Raw genomic sequence first — 16,208 nt, forward strand, 5'->3', positions numbered from 1 at the left:
AGAGACAAGAGTTCAAATCCCACCATAGCACCTGCAGAGTTTATATTTAATTAATTATTGCATGAAATGCTAAATGTCATTAGCCATGTTTGTGAAATTAGCAGCTTGTCAGAAAAATAAAATTGGCTTTCAAATCCCCCTGTAAGGTTTCCTTAACAAAAAAGAAATGAAAAAAACAGAAAATACCATAAATTTTCAGCAGGTCGAGCAGCATCTGTCTAAACAGAAAAAAAAATTAAACATTTCAGGTCAAGAGCAGTCCACAGAACCCAGGCCTGGAAGGCTAACTCTGTTTCTCCCGGACATGTCTCAGAAGGATGTTACTGGGACTGGAGGGTTTTAGTTATGAGGGGAGGCTGGGACTTTTTTCATTGGAGCATAGGAGGTTACGGGGTGGGCAACCATGTAGAGGTTTATAAAATTGTGAAGGGCATAGATGTAAGGTGAAGAGCAAAGATCTTTTCCGTACGATGGAGGTGTTCAAAACTCAGGGACATATTTGTAAGGTGAGAGGAGAAAGATTTAAAAGGGACCTGAGGGACAACTTTTTCACACAGAGGGTGGTGTGTGTATGGAATGAGCTGCCAGAGGAAGTGGTAGAGGCTAGTACAGTTACAACATTTAAGAAGCATCTGGATGATTTGAAAGGTTTAGAGAGCGATGGGCGGATACAGGCAAATGGTTCTAGTTTATTTTGGGAAACCTGGTCAGTGTGGCCATGAAAGGTCTGTTTCCGTGCTGTTTGCACACATCTGCTACCCTTGGTAGTAGAGCTCACTAGATTTGGAAGGTGCTGTTGAGGCTGATTATCTGCTGTTTGGTTATATTTTCTATACTGGTCAATTATTTGTTGCGTTTTCCATTGTGAATTGGATAACATAGGTCTGACAGGGATGGAATTACAGGAAAAATATAGTTGCATCACTGAAAGGAAATGGCTCAAGCGTGGAGCAAATGACAACAGTGTGGCTTCAACCACTTCTTGGTGGCCTACATCTTTACCTTGCCCACATGCCGAGTCAGTGAAGTATTCCTTCAGCTATACATGACCAGTTACCTGTCTCGAATGGTCCTATGGCCCTTTGCAGATGATAGGCAGTCGACTGATGTGATTACCTCGACAACATCTTCCATTGCTGTAGATCTCCTGACGAAACGGCTTGAGGCTCTTTCAGAACATTGTGAGAAACACTGCGAGCTGCATATCCTCTGCTCTGTTTCTGAGTTGTAGGAAATCTATTTCTATGAGCAGTTCTCACATACAGTGAGGAAGAGTAACAATTGGCATTGAGCACAAGGTGAAAAGGGAAAATGTAGAGATTTTGAGACTGAAAAGAGGGTTTCTGATCTGAAATGAAAAGCTGCCTGACCTGCTGCACTTTTCCAGCACCACACTTGTCAACTCTGATCTCCAACATCTGCAGTCCTCACTTTCTCCTTGTGTTCTGAAATGTAAACATTGAAGAAGGAGTTACTCAATTATAGTTCTTAGGGCTGAAAGGATCAAAAGGTGTGGGGAGAAAGCAGGAACAGGGCATTGAGTTGAATGATCAGGCATGATCATATTGAATGGCAGAGCAAACTTTGAAGGGCTGAATGGCCTACTCCTGTTCTCATTTTCTATGTTTCTATGTATTTCTTGCAATTACGGATAGGTCATCAATACTTGTCAAACCAGCATCACTCCCATCCCATGAACAAAGAATAAAAGAAGTTGTATGAGTTTGGTTCAAGTAAACTGGTAGTAAAACACAATTTTGATGCAAATCTATTACTCAGCACCATGTGACAGCGTTTACAGGAACAAACTGAATGAAAAATGTCTAACAGCAGGCTTTTCAGTTTCCATTTCTATCTGCACTTACCACAGGTCAGGGAAAATATTTTTTGCTGAAATGTTCACATGCGACATTCCTGAGGTTGAGATGGTCATGAAGCACAGCTCCAGGCACCCAAACATATCGTCAGATCTCATCCAGTGCCTGGGCCACCACGAAGCAGTCTGTCTATCTGTCGCTGTCTTGGAATGTGTCCGCTGCAGATCAGAAGCTCGCTCTGGCTCAGAGTAAAAGCCACTTGTGAAAGAGCTGATTCACTCTGATGCATGGAAACCTTTGTTAGCTAACTGTAAAGTACCACCAGGGACAGAGTTTTCCTGACTGAAAGAATCAATACAAATGTCAAGGGAAGTCTGAGTGTGGGGGCTGGGGTTGGGAGGGGGAGAGAGAGAGTGAGAGAGAGATAAACATCACTTTTAGAAAATCCAGACGGAGGTCTTGTTGTTTACCTGAATCTGAAGGAAGAGCGGTCACAGAGTGAGCATTCGTTGCTGGGAGTATCAGTAGCATTGTCTCACTAGGAAGCAGTACATGGTGATAGAGAGTAAACAACATTCATGAAGCCAAATCTTTGGGCTGCAAGAAAAGGATGCCTGTTTTATTTGGAGCTATGACCCTGTTCACTGTGTTTTTCCCCTCAGGAATCCTTCTACACTTTGAAGAAGTGGGTAAAGGAATTGAAGGAGCATGGGCCTGAAAATATTGTGGTGGCAATTGCTGGAAACAAATGTGACCTTTCTGATATGAGGTTGGTGTTTGTATATGATTATGTCTTCAATCTGTATGAAAGGGATGTGACTCTTCCCACCAAAACATATGTAATGCTGCAAAGTTCTGAAGAAAGGTCACTGGATCCGAAACATTAACTCTGCTTTCTCTCCACAGATCTTCTCAGATCTGCTGAGTTTCTCTGGCAATTTATGTTTTTGTTACACTGTAAAGGGTTGTTCTCTTGTTTGCAAATTAATGCCAGGGTTATTGATGTGATCAATGACATGAAGAACTGAGTTTGGCTGATGGAAACTGATGTGATTGTGGTGAGATCAGCTAGGTGGAAGTCATACAATATGAGTTCCCTGATTGGACCAGACTAACAGCCCCAATCAGGGAGCCCTGGATGAGAGATAAAAACAGGAGTGTCACACATCCTGTTCACTCAGAGCTGGCTCTGAGGGAGTTGGATCAGTGTCAAGGACTCCCCATGTGGAAATAAAGGGTGACTTGGTGACGGGATACTGACCTCTGTGGAGTTATTTCAGAAGCACTTTTCACTGGTTCAGTTTAATAACAAATATGAACATACAAACAATGTGCAGACCATTCAGCTCCTTGAATCTGCTCCATCTTTTAATAAGATGATGGCTGATCTGATTGCAACCTCAACTCCACCTGCTGCCCCACCCCGATAATTTTCCAGCTCCTTGCTTGACAAGAACCTATCTTCCACTGTCTTAAAAACATTCGAAGACTCTGCTTCCATACCTTTCAGAAAAACAGCTCCAAAGGCTCACCACCCTTGGAGACAAAATTTCCCATCATCTCTGATTGCAATAGGTGACCCCTAGTTCTTGGTCTTTCTTTCAGAGGATCCAACCTATTAAAACCCTTCCAGATCTATATTTTTCAATTGAGTTGCCTGATACTCTGCTAGCAGTTACAGGCCAAGCCTGTCTATCATAAGATAACCCAGATATTAGTTAAATCTTCTCTGAAATTATTCCACCATATTTTCAACACATCCTTGGTGAAAGAAAGAGACCAATACTGCACACAGTATTTCAGACATGGTGTCACCTGTGCTCTGTGTAACTGAAGCATAATCTTTGTACCTTTTTATTTAATTCCTTTCGTGATAAATGATATTAGCTTTCTTAATTACTTCCTATACCTGCACACTGACCTTTTATGATTCATGTACAAGGATGTATCCCCTAAATCTCCAAGGTCTGCACTCTCTCATCATTTAAATAATATGCTTCTTTTTGTTCTTCCTGTCAAAATGGACAATTACATTTGCCCACAGCACGAGACGTTTGTCACTCGGATGACCAATATATCTGATTTAACCTCTTTGTGGCCTCGTCAGAACTTACCTCGTTCCTACCTATCTTTCTGTCATCAGGCAATTTAAATACCATATCTTCAGCCCTTTCTCCTAAGTAATTTCTATAAGTTATAAAAATTGGGATCCTAACACTGTTCCCTGTGATATACAACTTATGGGAAAGACCCATTTATTCCTACTCTCTGCTTCCTGTTAGCCAGTCAAACTTTTTTTCATGCCAATATGTTACCCTGTACATCACCAGCTTTTAGTTTTCCTCAATAACTTCTGATGTGGCACCTGATCAGGTGCCCTCCAGAAAGTGAAGTGTAGTGCATTTACTGGCTCCCCTTTATCCACAGCACATGTTACTTCCTCAAAGCACACTGATTGTTTAAACAAGATTTCCCTTTCACAAAAACATGTTGACTCTGCCTTATTACATCAAAATTATCTCAATACCCTGCTATAACTTATTTAGTAATAGCTTTTAACATTTTCCCTCAAACAGATATTAAGCAAGTAACTTGTAGTTTTCTGCTTTCTGTCACTTTCCCTCTTTCAAGAGACAGTTACATTTGTTATATTTCAATTTAATGAGACCTCCCCTGAATAGAGGGAATTTTGAAAATTAAAACTAATACATTATTTCACTAGCCACTAGACCCTAAGATCACTCTCCACTAGACCCTAAGATCACTAGCCACTGGACCCAATGATGAAGTCCATGAGGACCCAAGAACTAACTCACCTGCAGCTTCAAAAATTTACTCTGTATTGTTCTCTAAAATTGTAATTTTTTTTGAGTTCCTCCCTCCCTGACTTATTTCTGCTCCTGGATGTTACATCTATAGTCCACAGTGAAGTCTGACATAAAATACCTGTTCACTTTATGTGCCATCTTTTTAGATTCTATTAGCAATTTTTAGACACCTTTTAGAAAGGAGCAATATTCAGTTAACTTTTTTTTAAAAAAAGGAACTCTTACTTCCTGTTTTTATATATCTAGCTAGCTTTCTCTCATACTCTAATTTTCTCCTCATTTATTATTTAGACATTCTTTGCTATTTTACATAGTCTGTCCAACCTTCTGACCTGATATATGTCCTTCGATAATTATAATTTTTTCTTTAACTTCCTTGCAATCTTTAATCTTTCTAATTAGTCACAATCTATATCTTGGAATGTTGCTTACTTTTGGAAATGTAACAATTTGTGTATTCTGAAATATCCCCTTAAAGGTGTGTATCATCAGTTGTTCACAGGTTTAAAACATTGAGAGTCTATATAAATGAATAATAACTGATCAGAAAATATTCTAATTTCATTACGCATTCAAATAGTTGGACAAACTACTTGTATGTACACAAACAGCTGAAGATTTTAACCATCTCAACTTGATTAATACAGATTTGACTAATCAATTGTTGTTTACTGTTCTAGGGAGGTTACAGTTAAGGATGCCCAGGAGTATGTTAAGTTCATCAATGCCATCTTTGTTGAAACAAGTGCAAAGAATGCCATTAATGTTGGAGAGCTCTTTGAAAGAATCAGTAAGTAACAGTTATTCATTGAAAATGATATCGCCAATGGATGAAGTTATCACAATGAGTACTGCCAAGGGAGTTCCTTTGAAACATTCATTCATTTTGGATTGTATACTTTTTTTTCTATTTATTCATGGGATGAAGGCATTGCTGGCTCGGCCAGCATTTATTGCCCAAATCTAATTTGCCCAGAGGGCAGTTAAGAGTCAACCACATTGTTGTGGGTCTAGAGTCACATATAGAACAGATTGGGTAAGGATGGTAGATTTCCTTTCCTAAAGGACATCAGTTTTTTTTCTCTGACAACTGGTGATGGTTTCATGGTCATCAGTAAACTCTTAATTTGTCAACTGCGCATGAATTTCTTTCAGAATTAATGACCTGGAGCTACTTGTATTGAAAGAAAACAGTCACAAAACCAGTATTCAGGTGGAGAGGAAGTTTTCAGTAACTTCCCAATGCCTCCTTTTGAGTTTTATCTGTTTCAGTGAAACATAGTCACTATTCGTCTGAGAGCGGTACTGTGGTGTTAGGAAACAGCATTTGTCTGGCAGCTTCCCTCCTTTATTCAATGCCAGGAGGGACTGGAGGTTTAACAAAGAAACTGGAAACAATACAAATACCTGTGAGAAATGTTGGAAAGGCAAAACAGCACAGGCTAAGGGGAAATACAAAACAGGCATTTTTCTGCTGAGGTCTTTTTCTGCCTTTTCCTGCTGACTGAAATGACTTGATGTTGCGATGAAGGTGTAAGATTTGGGAACATGTTCTTCACTTTGGACCCAGAAGTTCACCAGCAGAATTATAAAAGAAATCAATTGCAAATGCAGAAGAGGGATTTCCTGTTCTGTGCTTTCTCACATTGCTGGTCACATTCAGTTCATTGTAGTCACATGGTTTGGGTTTGATTTATTGTTGTCCCACATACCGAGGAACAGTGAAAAGTATTGTTTTGTATGCTATATAGGCAGATTGCACCATACAAAGTATATCAGGATAGCAGAACAGAGTGCCGAATACAGTATTACAACCACAGAGAAGGTGCAGATGGCGAGAGATCAGAGTTAACATTGAAAGGTCTGTTTAAAAGTCTGATAACTGTGAGGAAGAAGCTGTTCTTGAATCTCTTCTATGTGTATTCAAACTTTTATATCTTCTGCCCGATGGAAGATGGTGGAAGAGAGTATAACCAGGGTGGGAAGGGTCTTTGATTTTGTTAAAAAATACACAACACCAGGTTGTAGTCCAACAGGTTTAATTGGAAGCACTAGCTTTCGAAGCACTGCTCCTTCATCAGGTGATAGTGGAGGACACAATTGTAAGGCACAGAATTTATAGCAAGCTGATTCTGTGCCTTACAATTGAGTCCTCCACTATCACCTGATGAAGGAATGGCGCTCCGAAAGCTAGTGTGCTTCCAATTAAGCCTGTTGGACTATAACCTGGTCTTGTGTGACTTTTAACTTTGTACACCCCAGTCCAACACCAGTATCTCCAAATTTTGTTTTTGTTGGTTGCTTTCCTGAGGCAGTGGGAAGTATAGACAGAGTCAATGGATGGGAGGCTGGTTTGCATTATGGACTGGGCTGTGTTCATGACTCTCTGTAGTTTCTTGCGGTCTTGGGCAGTGGAGTTGCCATTCCAAGCTATGATGCATCAAGGTAAGATGCTTTCTATGGTGCATCTATAAAAATTGGTAAGAGTCCTTGTGGACATGCTGAACTTCCTTAGCCTCTTGAGGAAGTAGACATATTGTTGTGCTTTCTTGACTGTCACATCCTCATATGTGGACCAGGGTAGATTGTTGGTGATCATCACTGTCAGAAATCTGACACTGTCAACCATATCCAGCTCAGCCTCATTGATGCAGACAGGGGCATGCTTTCCAGTCTACTTCCTGAAGTCAGTGACCAGCTCACACATTTTGCTGATGTTGAGGGAGAGATTGTTGTCTTTATACCATGCTGCCAGGCACTCAATCTCTTTCCTGTATTCTGTCTCGTCAATGTTTGAGATCCCCCCTACAATGGTAGTGTCATCCGCAAACCTGAAATGGAGTTGATGTGGAATTTGGCAACGCGGTTGTGAGTGTTTAATAGGAGGATGAGCATACAGCCTTGTGGGGCACCGATGTTGGGAATTATGGTGGAGGAGGTACTGTTGCCTATTCTTACTGAGTGTGGTCTATGGGTCAGGAAGTTGAAGATCTAGTTACAGAGGGATGAGCTGAGACCTAGGTTTTGGATTTTAGAGATGAGTTTGTTTGGAACTATGGTGTTGAAGGCAGAACTAAAATCCATAAGTAGGAGCCTGACATAGGTGTCCTTGATATCCAGATGTTCCATGGATGCACGTAGGGCTAGGGAGGTGGTGTCTGCTGTGGACCTGTTTAACCAATAGGTGAATTGCAAAGGATCAAGGCAATTTGGGACGCTGGAGTAGATGTGAGTAACTTCTCGAAGCACTTCCTAATTGTGGAGTCATTGAGTCATATTGCATGATTTTTCTTTGGCACTGGGATGATGGTGGTTATCTTAAAGTAGGTGGGAACCTCACATCGGAATACGGAGAGGTTAAAGACGTCGGCGAATACTCCCACCAGCTGGTCCGCACAGGATCTGAGTGTGTGGCCAGGGATTCTGTCTGGACCACTCGCTTTCCAAAAGTTCACTCTCAATTTGGCAGAAATTTGGAGGAATTTGGCAGAAAGCTCCACTGAAACAGAGGATGGTCCTCCACTTCCAACAGTGGCAGTGCATACTGTTAAATAAATCACTGTTTTCAGCAGATTTTCCTGACAAATTGTGGCATGCTATGGAATGCAGTACCAATCCATTTAGAATTCAGTGCTTTCTTCCTGCAGAAGTCCAGTGGGGCTGAAAGTGATTCACTCTCACTATGCACATGATGGTACGGGAAGTGGAAAGGCCACATGTGATCAGTCTGTGAGTGTTCTAAAGTTTGGATTGTAGGTAGATGGCTGTACTGACCTGCTTACAGAGCTGCTAACGCTGAGTATGGTCACTGAGCCCAGAGGAAATGAGAATCGATCAATTAACTTTGCAATACTGAAATCTCTCAACCTAATGAGTATCCAACACATCCTCAAAAATTTCAAACAATACATAACAGCTGACTCTCTGAACACGTCTCCTCAGGCTCCCAGATTCTGAGAGGTGAGAAATTTGATTAATCGATTCCATGTCTCTGACACATACTTTAAAGCAGTGATATTTCTTCTGGTTCTGTTCCTCATTGGTGTTAATACTGGACAATTGGTCCCTGGTTGAAACTTGAAGGAATAAAATGCAAATCCCAGAGAGCTTCACAGGAAATAATTCGAGGTCAACTGAAATACTTCCGGGTAAGTTTAGTGTTGGCTGACCATTAGGGGTAAAACAAAGGGTCTTTCGTTAGAGGGCTGTAGCTACCATGTAGCCAAAGTGAAAGTAGTACATGGTCGCCCATCCTTCAAGACTACTTATCAGATTACTGCACTTCTGAAGCTGCAAGCATAGTCACTATAATTTCAAAACGTCATAGTTTACACTCTGAGAAGTCAAAACTAATTCTTGGATACTTTTTGACTCATTTTGTTCCTCACTCTCTCACTGAAGGTGAAGTCTGGTGCAATAGGTGCAAGCGAACTGAGATTTGAAACTGTGAACTTTCAGGTCTGCGTTGACACGGAAATATGCCGCAGAGTGCCCTTGTCCTCTAGAATCCATTTTTGTGAATGATAAATTTCTGTAGTCACATTTATAATGGTGCCAAAGGAGTGGCACCTCAGTCAAGTGGGAGAGATGAGAGAAGCTATGGCTGTTATGTTAAGGCAAAATGTGTTAACATCTGTTAGATTTACTAGATGTATTCAAATTAAGAGGTGTTGATTAAGTTATTAAGGTGAAATAGCTCTATCGTAGCAGCATATTCCATAAATGAAGTTAAAAAATCATACAACACCAGATTATAATCCAACAGGTTTATTTGGAAGCACTAGCTTTTGGAGCACTGCTCCTTCATCAGGAGGTTGTAATGAATCACCTAATGAAGGAGCAGTACTCTGAAAGCTAGTGCTTCCAAATAAATCTGTTGGACTATAACCTAGTGTTGTGATTTTTTTAAACTTTGTCCACCCCAGTCCAACACTGGCACCTCCACATCATGGCTTCCATAAATGAAGGACACAGACGTAAGAAAATTGGCAGAATTTTTTTAATATGTTGTTTCACTGGATGTGGGCACCTAGTATTTATTATACATCCCTAATTACCCAGAGGACAGTTGCAAGTGAACCATGTTGCCGTTGGTCTGGAGTCACAGATAGGCCACACTTGGTAAGGATGGCAGATTTCCCTCCCTAATGGTCATGAGTCATCCACTTGGGATTATTAGAATCAGAGGGTAGAAGCTTTGTCGATGCAGTGAAAACAAAAGACCTTTGATTCTACTGGTGGACAAGCTGAAACGTAAAAGCTGTTATGAGCACCAGGTGTGTATGATCAAAGATCTCCAAAACAGTAGCAGTTTATCATTTTGAGATGGGTGTTTCAGAGATGTAAGTTATTTTCTGAAAGAACAGTACCCTCTGTTCCTGTCAGAGCTGTAGCTGCGGTTTAGGTATTTTTAAATAAAGGAATGTAATGAGTGAATAGTGATGAGTGTGTGGTTTCAGCTTGGGTTTTTGTCTATTAAGAGAATTGACAATGAGGAATGAGCTCCTCCTCGGGTGTAGAACACATGGAATTCAATGCTTTGTGAGCTCATTAAAACCCCACTCCGGGAATGAGAGTCTGACCACTCCACTTACAATGTGGTGACTGTCTCTGAGATGGCTATTGTTCTCTTAATATTTTCTTCCTCTTTACTGTTCTTCCCCTTGGTGTCTCTGTAGATAACAGTGAATGAGCATTTACAGTATTGGCAAGACAAAAGCAAAATGCAGATGTTTGGAATCAGAAATAAAAATAAAAGATGCTGGATGCACTGTGTCGGTCAGGTAGCATCTGTGGGAAGGGATAAAAAGAGTAACCCAGACATTGATGCCTTGGTAAAAAGGAGTGACAACTACAGTAAGATTAGGGCCAATCAAGCATAGTAGTGGGAAGCTGTGCCTGGAGCCAGAGGAGATAGGGGAAGCACTAAATTAATACTTTTCATCAGTATTCACACAAGAAAAAGGCAATGTGGTTGAGGAGAATACTGATATACAGGCTACTAGACTAGATGGGATTGAGGTGCATAAGGAGGTGTTAGCAATTCTGGAAAGTGTAAAAATAGATAAGTCCCCTGGGCCAGATGGGGTTTATCCTAGGATTAACTAGGAGAAAGTGAGGACTGCAGATGCTGGAGTCCAGAGTTGAAAAGTGTGGTGCCAAAAAAGCTCAACAGGCCAGGCAGCATCCGAGGAGCAGGAGAATCAAAGAAGGGCTTATGCCCGAAACATCGATTCTCCTGCTCCTCAGATGCTGCCTGGCCTGCTGCGCTTTTCCAGCACCACACTTTTCAACCCTTTATCTGAGGATTCTCTGGGGAAGCCTGGGAGGAGATTGCTGAGCCTTCGGCTTTGATCTTCATGTTGTCATTGTTGTCAGGAATTGTGCCTGAAGGCTGGAGGATAGCAAATGTTGTTCCCTTGTTCAAGAAGGGGAGTAGAGACAATCCTCGTAACTATAGATCAGTGAGCCTTACTTCGGTTGTGGGTAAAATGTTGGAAAGGGCCATAAGAGAGGATTTATAATCATCTAGAGATGATAAGTTGATTAGGGATAGTGAACACAGTTTTGTGAAGGGTATTTTGTGCTTCACAAGCCTTATTGAGTTCTTTGAGAAGGATGAGGGTAAAGTGGTTGATGTGGCTTTTGATAAGGTTCCCCATGGTAGTAGGCTATTGCACAAAATACAGAGACATGGGATTGAGTGTGATTTAGCGGTTTGGATCATTGGCTAGCTGAAAGAAGACAGAGGGTTGTGGTTGATGGGAAATATTCATCCTGGAGTTCAGTTACTAGTGGGGTACCACAAGGATCTGTTTTGGGTCCACTGTTGTTTTTCATTTATATAAATGACCTGGATGAGGGCATAGAAAGATGGGTTAGTAAATTTGCAGATAATACTAAGGTTGGTAGAGTTGTGGATAGCGACGAAAGATGTTGTAGATAAGCTGCAGAGCTGGGTTGAGGTGGCAAATGGAGTTTAATGTGAAAAAATGTGAGGTGATTCACTTTGGAAGGAGTAACAGGAATGCAGAGTACTGGGCTAATGGTAAGATTGTTGATAGTGTGGATGAGCAGAGAGATCCCAGTGTCCAGGTACATAGATCCTTGAAAGTTGTCATCCAGGTTGATAGGGTTGTTAAGAAGATGGAAATGTGTTGCTGGAAAAGCGCAGCAGGTCAGGCAGCATCTAGGGAACAGGAGAATCGACGTTTCGGGCATTAGCCCAAACGTCGATTTTCCTGTTCCCTAGATGCTGCCTGACCTGCTGCGCTTTTCCAGCAACACATTTCCATCTCTGATCTCCAGCATCTGCAGACCTCACTTTCTCCTCAAGGGTTGTTAAGAAGGCATACAGTGTTTTAGCTTTTATTGGCAGAGGGATTGAGTTTTGGAACCATGAGATCATACTGAAGCTGTACAAAACCTTAGTGCGTACAATTCTAGTCACCGCATTATCAGAAGGATGTGGAAGCTTTGGAAAGGGTTCAGAGGAGATTTATTAGGATGTTGCCTGGTCTGGAGGGAAGGTCTTATGAAGAAAGGCTGAGGGACTTGAGGCTGTCTTCATTAGAGAGAAGAAAGTTGAGAGACGACTTAATTGGGCCATGTAAGATAATCAGACGGTTAGATAGGTTGGACAGTGATAACTTTTTTTGTTGGATGGCAATGGCTAGCATGAGGGGACATAGCTTTAAATTGAAGGGTGATAGATATAGAACAGATGTCAGAGGTAGTTTATTTACTGAGAGAGTAGTAGGGGTGTGGAACGCACTGCCTCGAACAGTAGTAGACTTGCCAACTTTCAGAGCATTTAAATGGTCATCAGATAGGCATATGGATGAGAATGGAATAGTGTAGGTTAGGTTGGCGCAGCATCGAGGGCCGAAGGGCCTGTACTGCGCTGTAATGTTTTGTGTTCTGTGTTCTGTATTGCTCACATGAATGCAATGTATGCTTAATTGTACCAAAATGTAATGTTATTATAATTGTGCCTTCTTGAGCTTTTATAGTCAGCCCTTCAGAGAATTTCCTTATCCAAAAGTTGAAAAGGTCTCCCACCCCAGTGCAGGTGTGACATTGTGAAGGATTCTTAATGTGCTCTCTACAGAGACAGAAACCAAAGTGGATCCACATGAATGTTTCATTCCGTTCTAAATTACAATCAGACTGAAACAGAGGAACCTAGGAGAATAAGTACCTCATTGGTTAAAAGCAGCATCAGAGGTAAACAGAGTGGTGACGAAGGCATTTAGCATGCTGGCCTTCATCAATCAAGGCACTGAGCAAAGGAGTTGGGATGCTATGTTACAGGTGTATAAGTTGATGGTGAGGCCCCACTTGGAGTATCATGTACATTTTTGGTCACCCAATTATAGGAAAGACATAATTAAACTGGAAAGATTTTCCAGGATGTTGCCGGGACTAGTTGGCCTGAGTTATAGGGAGAGGTTGGCCGGGATAGGACTTTATTCCTTGGAACATAGGAGAATGAGAAGTGAATGAGATATTGAAGTATATAAAATCACAAGGGGCATAGATAGGACGAACACATATCGTCTTTTTCCCAGGGATAGGGAATTGAAAACTTAAGGGGTTAGGTGAGAGGGGAAAAATTTAAGAAAGACATGGGGAGCAAAGTCTTCACACAGAGAGCAGTGTGAATATGGAATGGGCTGCCACAGAAAGTAGTTGAGGCAGGTACAATAGCAACATTAAAAAAAACATTTGGATGGGTACATGGAGTGTGGGAGTGGATAGGTACATGGATGGGAATGGTTTAGAGGGATATAAACCAATGCAGGCAATTAGAACTATCTGAGTGGGCACCATGGTCAACATGGACCAGTTGGGCTGAAGGGCCTGTTTCCATGCTGTATTACATTATGACTCTAACTGGAATGTATTGACTTAGCATTTCAGCTGATAGTCCTTGTGATACAAGAACTATCACAAGATACATACAGCAAGTTTCTGGTTAATGTCATTAACAAAATCATGTCATTTAATGATGTGAGTTCCAGTTTAACATTTTCTGTCCTTTTCTATGTGGCCTGCCTGCTATCGGGACCATTGCAACTCCCACACTCTTCTCCTCCGGGCTCCCTTCTGTTGCTACAACCTGTCCTCAGTTCCTAGAATCATGCAATCATATTGTTCACAGGTGGCCTTTTGGCACATCAAGCCTGTACCACTAAAGCTACTCTAAATCTACACTCGTCCTACTTTCCAGCACTTGGCCCATAGCCTTGAATGTTATGACATTTAAAGTGCTCATCCAAGTAAATGTTGTGAGGTTTCTTGCTTCAACTACCCTTGCAGATCCCCACCACCCTCAAATCCCCTCCAAACCTTCTGTCTTTCACCTTAAATTTATGTTCCCTTGTTATTGACCCTTCGAAGAGGAATAGCTGCTTCCTATCCACCCTGGTCACACCCTCATAATCCTCTACACCTTAATCGGAACCCCCTCAACCTTCTCTGCTCTAAAGGAAACAACATGAGCCTATCCAGAAACAAAAACAGAAGTTACTGAAGAATCTCAGCAGGTCTGTCAGCATCTGCAAAGAGAACTCAGAGTTAACGTTTCGGGTCCAGTAACCCTTCCTCAGGACGGCAGCCATCGTTCTTTTTGTTTTTAATGAGCCTATCAAGTCCCTGTTTGTAGGTAAAGTGCTCCATCCCAGGCAACATCCCTCTTAGCCCCTACACTCCGAGCTCCTTCTCCTGTTCTTGCCGTTCAAGTGTCTGATGTCAGCTTCTGAGCAGGCTACCTTTCTGAACTTGTGCTGAGGTCCTGGTGTCCGCCTGGTGGTAGATGTTGGTTGGTGCAAGCAGTTCAAATTAAAACATCAGAGTCGAACATCAGATCTCCAGCATCTGCAGTCCTCACTTTCTCCAAATTAAAACATCAGGTGAGTTTAGCCATCGTAAAAATATAATACTGTAGATGTTGGAAATCTGAGATAAGAGCAAAAGGTGTCAGCACGTTTGGCAGCATTTCTGGAGCAAGAACAGACTTAATATATGGAGTATGATATGGCTTCTTCAGAACAGAGTTTGCTCTTAAAGTTTCTTTTTCTTAATTACATTTATATTGTATTTCTGCTATATTTTACATTTGTTTTAGTTTGAAGGTTATTTTGTATAAGAATGCAAGCATTTAGGAATGTGCACCATTTTGACATAATTTTTCAAGGGGAAACAATTTGTCACTTAAAGTTGTCATTTTCAGAAACGCAACCACAAGTTTAAGTGAGAACTTATCCCAGTTTTCCTTGACTGTTCTGTTGCAGCTTCCACACGTATGACATTTAAGGAGCAGACTGTTATCTTGCTCTGTCACTGGCTTTGAATGCTGAATGCTTACATTTGTAATTGCTACTTTTCTTTCATTCAGCTGTCTCCAAGTGTTTCATACAACGGACAAATTACTTCTTAGTCAGCAGTGCTTTTTATATTGGCAACCATCCTGCACAAACATCAGAAGTGTTTTGAAGGAGAACACACAATCTTAATGTTTCAGGGCAAGAAAAACACAACTGGATTTTATGACAACATTTTTTTTAGACCACACAGTTGAAACAGAAAAGCTCCCCCCAGCCTTTAATCAATATTAAATTATTTTAGCAACGGGTTACTTTTGTTTTGCTGAGGTTGGAACTGAGAGATATGACTGGAGTAGAATGGAGAGAGCTATAATACTATTCCCCTTTCCCTAAACTGGGAGTGTTTAGCGTAAATACTTGACATTCAAAGTGGAATGTGACCCATTCTCCACTTAATTCAGACGTGAAAAGGGATAAAAATTAGTTTAGATAAGGAAATGTTTTCATCAAATTCTCGAACTTGAGTATGCTTCTGTTTCTACTCGTGAAGATTACATTTCTTTACTATGGTCCATTGCACCGACTGGTTTACACTGAATGTGGGCTACTGAGCTCTCTCTATATTTTGGAGCACCAGTGTGTTTGAATGTGAACACTCCGATGTGGATATATTTGCACATGATGGCAGTATTGTAAAAGCACTGGGATTAACATCCCGATGAGAATATTTATCAAGGGCAGCAGAAAATACAACTCCTGACCTCTTCAGATGAATTCCTCATTAAAAATTGGCTGGGATTTACATGCTATCCATTCCTCCAAGTTAATGGTGTCTGAATTTGGCTCACTCATCAGTCTTGCGTGAAAGATCCTGATCTGCCATCAGGATCTGCACAATAAAGTACTGACTGAATGTATTCCTTAATTCTTTCTTGTTAATGATCCAACAACAAAGTCAAGAACAAAGTCATTGTATATGCACATCTGTCTTTGCGTGTGTATCTCTGTGTGTCTGTCTTTGTGTCTGTCTGTCTTTGTGTGTGTGTGTGTGTGTGTATGTGGTTGTGGGAAGTTCTGTATGTATGTGTAAGATGTGTGTGTGCATGTGTGCAAGCGGATGTCAGTGTGTGTGTATGGGGAGGGGTTCCATGTGTGAGAGAGTGTCTGTATGTATGGAGGAGTGTGTGTGTGTGTATGTGGTTGTGGGAAGTTCTGTATGTATGTGTAAGATGTGT

At 41.2% G+C, this 16,208-nt stretch overlaps 1 protein-coding gene across 2 annotated transcripts in view; it reads left to right on the plus strand.

The window, feature by feature from the left end:
- rab31 (RAB31, member RAS oncogene family) overlaps window positions 1-16,208 on the plus strand; it is an 81,205-nt gene that overhangs the window by 37,933 nt on the left and 27,064 nt on the right. For both annotated transcript variants that reach the window (XM_043687759.2, XM_043687758.2), the window contains 2 exons: window positions 2,480-2,586; window positions 5,326-5,435. In XM_043687759.2, coding sequence (XP_043543694.1) covers window positions 2,480-2,586; window positions 5,326-5,435 — 217 coding nt within the window. The remainder of the gene's footprint in view (window positions 1-2,479; window positions 2,587-5,325; window positions 5,436-16,208) is intronic.

This window comes from Chiloscyllium plagiosum, unplaced genomic scaffold (assembly GCF_037043375.1).
Source record: "Chiloscyllium plagiosum isolate Xiang-an unplaced genomic scaffold, Cpla_swu_hap1 HiC_scaffold_4, whole genome shotgun sequence".
NCBI classification, from domain to species: Eukaryota; Metazoa; Chordata; class Chondrichthyes; order Orectolobiformes; family Hemiscylliidae; genus Chiloscyllium; species Chiloscyllium plagiosum.